The 11,041-nt window shown below is 37.3% G+C and overlaps 1 protein-coding gene across 1 annotated transcript; it reads left to right on the top strand.

Annotated features, from left to right (window-relative positions):
• The first annotated feature begins 7,707 nt into the window (after positions 1 to 7,707).
• Positions 7,708 to 8,448, top strand: LOC122029144. Its single transcript, XM_042588093.1, has 2 exons — positions 7,708 to 8,000; positions 8,085 to 8,448. The coding sequence occupies exons 1-2, from the start codon at positions 7,708 to 7,710 to the stop codon at positions 8,446 to 8,448; spliced, it is 657 nt and encodes a 218-aa protein (XP_042444027.1).
• The last annotated feature ends 2,593 nt before the right edge of the window (positions 8,449 to 11,041 follow it).

Raw genomic sequence — 11,041 nt, 5'->3', positions numbered from 1 at the left:
TTATATATATGTTGAATCTGTTTGAAAAAAATTGTAATAGGAAAAAATATTGAAATAAGATGGGGCTGGATATTTTTTTTAAAAGTTTGGGATGAATTTTGCAACGAAATTAGATTCGTTGGAAATATTGTATTTATCGGAATACTGCAACAAAAAATGCATTTTCGTTGGAAATTTCCAACGAATCTATATTTTCAATGGAAGTTTCCAATGAACACTACAACAAAAACCCTCATAGACATCGGTTTTCCACCGGTGTCTATTACATTTTCGACCGATGTCTATGAAGGCGATGTAAAAGGTCTGCCATTTTAGACATCGGGTTAAAATCGGTGTAGTATCACTTAATGACACCGGTGTTCAAATCGGTTATTAACCGGTGTAGTATCACTTAACGACACTGTTTCATCAACGGTGTAAAATCGATGTAATATTATATGTTAATAACACTAGTTTTGGAAGTGATATATGACCGATGTAATATTAGTTAATGACACCGGTTTTGCAGTGGTGGAAAACCGATGTAATATCAGTATTTTTTAACAACACAAATTTGATTTCTGAAACAGTGAAAAACCCACAGTAACTAAAAAAAATATACAAATATTCTTTATTCAACAAGATCCATAAAATACACAAATATTCACAAATTACATAAATATTCTTCTTACAATAGTATCCATAAAATACACACACATTCTTTTTACATCAAAAGCTAATATATATCAGAATCAAGGTAGAACATTCTTTTAACAACACATCAAGGTAGAACATCGTGAGTCAAAAATCAAGCTGAGGCTACATTAAATTATGAGAATCAGAATCTATTCAACTTGCTATCCTGCTCCATTCTTCTTGCGCCTTTCATTTCCCTAATCTCACCGCTTTTCACCTTCAAATGTCTAGTTTTCTGAGTTAAAACATTCACTGTTCTAATCTGTCAAACAAAAGTATTATTTGGTCTACTTAACTACAGCAAAGAACAAAAACAAAAGAATTATACATGCTGCAGAAGTCCTAGAATATTACCATCATCCAAAGTTTTCAAAAATCAAATACCTTTCCTACTCAAATGTAATCTAGCATGCATTCAACCCACTCGAACCGCACTTCATCAATTTCAACTCTGGAGTACTTGAGATTTGTAAACTATAAAAACACATAGATAATATATTAGTAAACCAAGACAAAAAATTATAGTTGAAAAAGCAATAAGAGCACTAGGTAACAAGATGACTAATTGGAATGCTTAAAAAGAGAAACATTCATCAATTATCTCAACCACATCATATAGTGATAGATCTATCATTCCTGGGAATTGTTTATCACTAAGAGTACATGGAAATTCAATTCATTAGTAGTTGACCCAAATGACATAACTGTTTATCACTAAGAGTACATGAAAAGTAAATAAATTCCTCAGCAGCAATAAAGATGAGTAACATCAATTCATTTATATGATTTCCAATGATACAATAACATCAAAACAAGTTTTTATTTCAAGGGGAAATAACTAAAATGCTAACTAGTCAACATGAATTTCAACCATATATAGATGCAACTATATATATAAGCAAATAAATAAAAGAAAAGAAAAAAATGCATCACATAAGAAAGTATCATGTTACTTACATTGATGGATTCCTATATCATGTTAATTCCAATATCGCAGTCGTATTTTCCCATGTTATATCATAGGAACATTCGTGCAAATGTCTTCTTTGGAATATATCAAACCAGCTGCACTTCATTAGTACTTAAATATTTTTTTTATTTACTCAAGAATTTAGTTTACTGCATCATATATCCAGTATTAAGGGAAATTAAGATTAGAACATTTTTCTATAGAGAGAACACAACACAGGCTCTATATGCTCCTACTACATCTTATTCGAAATGTTAAGTTGCTCCAAGGTTCTTGTAGTGCTCCAAACTGTTGGGTTCAGAGCGCAGCGGAAGACATATATTGATCATGAATCTTTTCGTGGTACATATAGTTTTGCACAAAAGTAATATAAAAACATACCTCGAGTCCTCGATAGGTGTAAATGATATCACAGACAGATAGACAGATAAGAGCCCCACGTGTGACTCCTCTAGCGGTATCCACGCGCACTAGATCACGAACTTGATACGATCCGTTAGGTGCTAGCCACTTGGATCGACAAAGTCTTGGAAGCACTACCGATCTCTTCCGGTGGAGGATGAAGTTGACGAAGGAGAAATGGAGAGAATGAAATCCTTACCTTGAATTTTTCTGAGGATGGCTATTTATAGCTTCCAAGGAATACGAAGAGTTAAGCTTTCAATTAATTCATCATTTATGATCTTCATTAATAAGGAAGATGAAGAGTTATAGGCTCCATAAATTCTTCATTTATGTCATTCATTATGATGACTCTTCAAATTCTCCATTAATTATCGTTATGATAACTATTCAAATTCTCCATTAATCATCATGATTATGGCTATTCGAATTCTCTCTTCTTTGTATCAAATAAATCCATATTTGATCTCGATCTCGACTAGCTTCCGATACCATTGTTCATGTCTACGTGCTATGCGTGGGACCCTCTAGGTTTTATACACGAAGGCAGTGTAAATCCATACACAGACTAAGGTAACCGTCTAGCAACAGTTTTTAGCCACCCAATGTGATAAAATTAATATCAGTCATAAACAATAAACCACTATGAACCGATTACTGTGTAATTCAATCTCTTCATCTAAGCCTACATTCCAATTAATTTGATACATTATGCATCATTACCAAATTAATTGTTTTACTTGATTTCTAAGATATAATAGACTCCTCTTGAATGATAAATCATTCCTCCCATGGCCATGGATTTTGAATCACTAATATCTCTATCAAGCGGCCAGAATGTTAACTCCTAATCCAAGAGAGCGATGAATCCTCTATTGACTCAACACTATTCTCTCTACACTTTGTCATACACCCAACTACCGTATCAATCACAATCCGATTAAAGACTGCTTTTAACGGCGTCAAAGCACATAACTCCACGCATAAAATAAATGAAGGTCTCAAGTCAAAAGATCAGTTACACTCGTTCATAAAAGGAATAACTAATGATGCTTAATATGTGGTCTCCTCTTGAGCGGATCGTGTCCAGTGTACCTCTAAACTCAAGGCACCCCAAGTACAACTTGGATATCCATCCCTCCGGTCTATCTCGACCTAGTCATACTCAGCGTTGATTTAGATATCTATGTCCCCTCTAGATATCTATCTGATCAAGGACTATTTTCAGATTAATATACTCATTAATCTGTGGGACTTTATCATTAATCATATACGTACAGAAAAGTAATTTATTAATGATAAATTCTTGCCTTTATTAAATAATTATCCACAAAATACATAAGGAGTGTCTTGGCACATAAGTGCACACACTAACACAAACATGGACTCTTAGCAAACTCTTCAATCACCTGATAATTGAAAAGAATCAAACAATTTGTTACCTTCGGTTAGTGATCATGTTGATAGTTTTTCAAGTAGTACAAGTAAAATCGTTGTTGTTCTACCGATGTCTATGAGGGTTTTTCTTGCAGTGGAAATATATATTCGTTGGTAATTTCCAACGAAAATACAACTTCGTTGGATATTTCCAAAGAAATTATGGATTTGTTGGAAGTTTCCAACGAATATGAATTTCGTTGAAAATTTCCAACAAAAATATGAGTTCGTTGGAAATTTCCAACGGAAATGTATTTTCGTTGGAAATTGCCAATGAATTTATATTTTCGTTGGTAATATTGTATTTTGTAACTTTTCCAACAAATAATTATTCGTCGCAAATCTGTTTGCAATGAATACGTTTTTTGGTTGCTAATTTGCGACAAATTTGGAGTTCGTCGAGATTGTTTCTGCTGACATTTCCAACAAATATTTATTTTCGTTGCAAAATTTCCAACGAATTTTGGAACGAATTTCGATTTCGTTGCAAAATTTCCAACGAATTTTGCAACGAATATTGATTTTGTTGCAAAATTTCCAACGATATTTTAATTTTTCGTCGTAAATTTTTGTGACGGCATATTTGTAACGAATATTTTTTGTCACAATTTTCATCCCAAATCTAATTTCTAACGAATTTTTTTCTAAAATTTGTTGCAAAATTTGTCCCTAAGTGACAGTATTTTTGTAGTGTGGAGAGTGGATAGCTAAGAAAATTAAAGGCATGTTCCCTACTTGTGTAATTCTTATATCGTGTGGAAATGCGGATAATATAGGGCTGGTTTGGTCATTGCTTTAGGGCATATTATCATGGGTTTAATCTAGTTTTTTGTACGAGTACCATGGTTTTAAGGTTGCGTCGATGAGTGTAATCATCATGGTTTGGATCCGGATTTCTGAGCCAGCGTCCTAGTCGCATATTCTGCTTTTAATGAATGCATGCATTCTAGTTGTGACCACGGTGTTTTCTTCTAAAGTTAGTCATCTTGGTGAGCACTTTACAATGGATGCACGGTTCTATTTGTCTTCCCTTAGACGTTAGAGTATTGGTTGTGCTCCTATTGATTTTAGAACAAGTGAGTTTCGGATTCAATATGATTAGTTGATAGCACTAGTTTAGGAGTTGTGCATCATAACGTTGCACACAAAGAAAATTCTTCACAGTTTCTCTCACTGGTGTGTTCTTCAGGATTCATACATATATGGTTGACTCACATTATAAACCGTCATGCTTATCCGTTTGAGACCATCGACGTGGAGCTTGCCACTTCAACTATTGCCCTCATACTCATCATGACTTTACCTACACATGTCACTCTTTGTCTCTAATACTCTGTTGAAGGCATAAATGGAGTCTGATCCATCATAAATGATACTCACCCGTGTGGCAACATCACCACAATGCAAGCACACCATATACCCTAAGTTATCCATGTTCAACTAGTGACATCCAGTACCGTAATAGCCTTCTTGGTTTTATGGTAATCTTAAGCATCTTATCATGTTGCATGGTACCGCACAATCGAACCAGGGGTACTTTGATTATGACGTTATACTCTTTGACTGAGGTGTCAGGTTCGAGCACCTCCTGTGCAAGCTTTTATCAATTAACCGTTCATCCAAAAATCCCTTCGGGGGTTTCTGATAAGGGGCCGTTTCGGCGATGGTGTCGGTCACTATAAAAAATTTACCCATACAATTTTTGTCCCCTCGGGGCGGTGCGATGGTTAAGGCATGAGGTGTTGCCACATAAGGTCTTGGGGTCGAAACTCAGAGTGACCGAGCATAACCTCCCCCATGTCTTGGTCATTTGCATTAATGGCTAGTAGCCACCCGTGATTTACTTCCTCCGTGTTGGCCTAGGGACGGGTTGGCGGGGGTGCTGGGGGCGAGCGAATCACCTTTTGCCACATGGTATCTAGGAATGCTTTCTGTTTTTATGTTTGTTTTTCTAAAATGTATGATATGATTCACATGTTTATATTTAGGAATATGATTATGCCATGTCTAGGTTGCTATGTATGCATATGTTATATTGATGCACAAGTCTATGTTAAACTTATGTTATGAACTTACATGCTCATGTTAAGATTTATGATATGCTCATGTTTAAGTAGTGATCAAGTTTATGTTAACTGCATGATTACGCTTATGTCTATGTTTATGTAATTATGCGGTTGAGTATGACCGGTGTCCATAACCCGAGAGCTCACCAAAATCTATGTGGTCAAGTGTGACCGGTGTCCTTAGCCCGGGAGCTCGCCAATTTTACGTGGTTGAGTGCGACCGGTGTCCTTAGCCCAGGAACTCGCCAATTTTACGTGGTTGAGTGCGACTGGTATCCTTAGCCCGGGAGCTCGCCAAATCTACGTGGTCGAGTGTGACCGGTGTCCTTAGTCCAGGAGCTCGCAAAATCTATGTGGTCGAGTGTGACCGGTGTCCTTAGCCTGGGAGCTTGCCAAATCTACGTGGTCGAGTGTGACCAGGGTCCTTAGCCCGGGAGCTCGCTAAATCTATGTGGTCTAGTGTGACCGGTGTCCTTAGCCTGGGAGCTCACCAAATCTACGTGGCCGAGTGTGATCGGCGTCCTTAGCCAAGGAGCTCGCCAATCTTACGTGGTAGAGTGTGACTGGTGTTCTTATCCCCGGAGCTCACCAAAATTCTATGTGGTTGAGTGTGACCGGTGTCCTTAGCCCGGGAACTCACCAAAATTCCATGAGGTGAAGTGTGACCGTTGTCCTTAGCCCGGGAGCTCACCAAACTATGTAGTTGGGTGTGACCGATGCCCTTAGCCTGGGAGCTCACTAACTCTATGTGATTATGTTTATTTTCATGCTTAGCTTATGTACACGATGATGCTTATGATTATGTCCATCCTTAGTATATATACGTTTATGCAATGCAAGTGTGCTTATGAATATGTTTATATACATGCTCATAAGTATGTCTATCTCATACTTAGTTATTTACATGCTTATGCTTATATTTATGTTCATCTATAATATACACATTTATATCATGTAAGTATGCTTATGTCTATGTTTATTCACATGCTCACGATTATGTCTATTACATGCTTAGTTATTTACATGCTTATGCGTATGTTTGTATGCCTATGTCAACGACTGTGCTCATGCCCATAATATGTCAGTAAGTAAGCCCTAAGTTACTAGATCGGGTACCCCGTAGTACACTACATTATGGGCACTTCCTATTGCATAATACGGTTCAGAATATGCTGAGTTTCTCGACTCACAGATTATCGCTTTATTTGTTTTTAGGAAATGAGATGATTGAGGCAGGAGGCAGTGACCAGTAAGCCAGCTCGGGACCTTGGCAGTACAACCCGAAGACCTACTTTAGTTTACCTTTCCGCATAGTCTAGTAGCTGTTTGTTTGCAAATAAATTCAGGAACTCATGTTAAGAATTCAGTATTTTCTTTCATGTCGACGATGTTGATTTAAGTTTTTATATATATATATATATATATATATATATATATATATATATATATATATATATATATATATGTTTTATTTTTCAAAAAAATAAGAAAAATAAAATTTAGGAATGTTACAGTTGGTATTAGAGCAAAAGTTTCTAGAAGGGTTGTGCATATCGCTGGTTCCGAGAAGCTCACAAAGTAAAGCCTCAAGTCCTCAAATCTGCAAGTTAAAGCTTTATATCTTACACGTTTATTTAAATATTAAGTTGGAAACTTGATGTAGTATGGATAAGTAGACAAGGCTTAAACATAAATTGATGTCATAATGGTTCGACTAGTTATAGCCATCTGCCTAAGCATTATGACAGAGGGAACAACATCGCGAGGGTTGGATAGTATGACCAACTACATGTCAATCTAATAAGTCTTTTGTTGTTCCCATGGTATAGATATAGCCAGATCTAAACATATGTTAACTTCATAGTAGCTTGGGTTGCATGCAGGTATGCCTCCTAGATGTCACAATGGTGGGACCTTGGAAGGGAGGCAAGAGGTAGTACCCCTGCCATTGCCTTAAGTGAGCCAGGAGCAAGTGCTTGCAGGAATGAGTCAATTCTTTGCACAGTTTAGTGGGCCTAATGCAGGGTTGAGCTATAGGGCGAGGCCAGAGGCAGTTTACAAACGTTTTCGTAAGATGAACCCGACGGACTTCACTGGAACTACGGACCCGATGGTAGCAGAAAATTGGATCAGTCCATAGAGGTCATCTTTCGATTCATGGAGTTGGACTGTGCGGATAGGGTGAGGTGCGCCACTTATCTCCTCAAGGATGATGCTCTCCTATGGTGGGAGGGGGCAGTTGTAGGTCTGAACCTAGCTACACTATTATGGGAGGACTTCAAGGAGGTGTTCTATGTTAAATACTTCACGGAGGACGTGCGATCAAGGTTGACCCGAGAGTTCATGACGTTGCGACAGGATAGCTGCACTGTTGCCGAGTTTATCAGGAAGTTCGAGCAGGGGTGCCACTTTGTGCCCATGATAGTTGACAATCCTAAAGAAAAATTGAGGCACTTCACCGACAGCTTGCGGCCTATCTTACGTCGCGATGTAAGGGTGGTTGACTCTTAAAGTTACGCAGATGCCGTGACCAGGGTCCTAAGAGCGGAGCAGGATCAGAAAGACATAGAGGCTGATAGACAAAACAAACGATCATGCCCTGCAGCCTATCAACAGCTGCCTCAGCAGCAAAACAAGAAGGAAGCTACTGGACTCCGGAAGGGCCAGGAGGAGTGGTCGCAAAAGCAAGTGGATCCAAAGCCTCATGAGCCTCCGATATGCCTGTCATGCCAGCGCCCACACTCAAGAGTTTGCTTAAGGGGATCAGGCAAATGTTACAAATGTGGGGCTACTGGTCATATGAAAAAGGATTGTCCCCAAACCCGATCGCTCATAAAAGGGAGCGTATTCTTGATGCAGGCCGAAGAGGTAGACCCGGACATTTCAGGTAAATCATGAATTTAACATTTGTAATTAAATAGTAAGCTTAAAAGTGTTAATTTAGCAGGCTAGAGGGGCTTGTACCCAAGGAGCTGCTACCTAGGATGGACTTGGTAAGTATTAATTTCGGAGACGAAATTTTATTTAAGGGGGGGGGGGGGGGGGGGTTGTAGTATCTGAAAACTCAATGATTTAATTAAAAGGGTTCACTTAATTTAATTAAGAGTTTATTTAATTAAATTAGCCTACAACTAGAGAATTTAGATTAATCAAATAATAAGATATAAATACATAAAATTTTTATATAGATTATCCATCTAAAAGATAATTGACATATTATAACATAAAATATATAATATAGATTATATAAGAAATGTGTAGGTAAATTAGATACTATTATATATATAGATTTAATGTCTATAAATAATATACTATATATAATATAAAGAAAATATGATCAATATAATAAAACGTATAGATAATTATAATATTATAATATAGGAATTATATATGATATATATGGATTACAAATGTTTATATGTGATATAAATTATATAAGAAATGTGTACATATAATATATAAGTAAGAAATATGTATATAAGAACGTTTAGATAATATTTTGATATATAAATCATATATACATATATATCTAGTTATATATGGACATATATAAAAATTTGATTTATATAAATAATATATTATACTATATAAAGAGAAAAAAAATTGGATCAACATAACGTATCTGTAGATAATAAATAGGAAATTATAATATAGGAAATATATATGTATATATGGATATGTATATATAGAATATAGATAAAGTCTTAATCCTCCATCTCTATAAAACTCCTTCAAAAGCACCATATACTGATTTGTATCGGGTCTTAGGAAGCTCCATCCTCTTCATTGTTCTCCGCCGATTCTAGAGCTCGAAGAGAAGATAAAGACAGGAGAGTGTATAGTTAAGAAAATTAAAGATATGTTCCGTATTTATGTAATGCTTTATTTAGTTCTTATATCTTGTGGAAATGCGGATACTATAGGGGCTAGTTTGATCATTGCTTTAGGGCATATTATCATGATTTTAATCTAGTTTTTTGTACGAGTACCATAGTTTTAAGGCTGCATCGATGAGTGCAATCATCATGGTTTGGATCCGGATTTCTGAGCAAGCATCCTAGTCGCATATTCTGTTTTTAATGAATGCATGCATTCTAGTTGTGACCACGGTGTTTTCTTCTAAAGTTAGTCATCTTGGTGAGCACTTTACAATGGCTGCACGGTTCTATTTGTCTTCCCTTAGATGTTAGAGTATTGGTTGTGCTCCTATTGATTTTAGAACAAGTGAGTTTCGGATTCAATATAATTATTTGATAGCACTATTTTAGGAGTTTGTGCATCATAACGTTGCACACAAAGAAAAATTCTTCACAGTTTCTCTCACTGGTGTGTTCTTCAGGATTCATACATATATGGTTGACTCACATTATAAACCATCATGCTTATCCGTTTGAGACCATCGACGTGGAGCTTGCCACTTCAACTATTGCCCTCATACTCATCATGACTTAACCTACACATGTCACTCTTTGTCTCTAATACTCTGTTGAAGGCATAAATGGAGTCTGATCCATCATAAATGATGCTCACCCGTGTGGCAACATCGCCACAATGCAAGCACACCATATACCATAAGTTATCCATGTTCAACTAGTGACATCCAGTACCGTAATAGCCTTCTTGGTTTTATGGTAATCTTAAGCATCTTATCATGTTGCATGGTATCTAGGAATGTTTTCTGTTTTTATGTTTGTTTTTCTAAAATGTATGATATGATTCGCATGTTCATATTTCGGATTATGATTATTCCATGTCTAGGTTGCTATGTATGCATATGTTATATTGATGCACAAGTCTATGTTAAGTTTATGTTATGAACTTATATGCTCATGTTAAGATTTACGATTATGCTCATGTTTAAGTAGTGATCATGTTTATGTTAAGTGCATGATTACGCTTATGTTCATATTTATGTAATTATGCTGTTGAGTGTGATCGGAGTCCATAGCCCGGGAGCTCACCAAAATCTATGTGGTCGAGTGTGACCGGTGTCCTTAGCCCGGGAGCTCGCCAATTTTACGTGGTTGAGTGAGACCAATGTCCTTAGCCCGGGAGCTCGCCAAATCTACGTGGTCGAGTGTGACCGGTGTCCTTAGCCCGAGAGCTCGCTAAATCTATGTGGTCGAGTGTGACCGGTGTCCTTAGCCCGGGAGCTCACCAAATCTACATGGTCGAGTGTGACCGGTGTCCTTAGCCCGAGAGCTCACTAAATCTTTGTGGTCGAGTGTGACCGGTGTCCTTAGCCCGGGAGCTCACCAAATTTACGTGGCCGAGTGTGACCGGTGTTGTTAATCTGGGAGCTTACCAATCTTATGTGGTAGAGTGTGACCAGTGTCCTTAGCCCGGGAGCTCACCAAAATTTTATGTGGTTGAGTGGGACCGGTGTCCTTAGCCCGAGAGCTCACCAAAATTCCATGAGGTGGAGTGTGACCGTGTTCTTAGCCCGGGAACTCACCAAACTATGTAGTTGGGTGTGACCAGTGCCCTTAGC

The sequence above is a fragment of the Zingiber officinale genome, chromosome 10B, assembly GCF_018446385.1.
Source record: "Zingiber officinale cultivar Zhangliang chromosome 10B, Zo_v1.1, whole genome shotgun sequence".
NCBI classification, from domain to species: Eukaryota; Viridiplantae; Streptophyta; class Magnoliopsida; order Zingiberales; family Zingiberaceae; genus Zingiber; species Zingiber officinale.
Note: the sequence above shows the minus strand (reverse complement) of the source record. Positions and strands in the feature narration are given on the sequence as shown.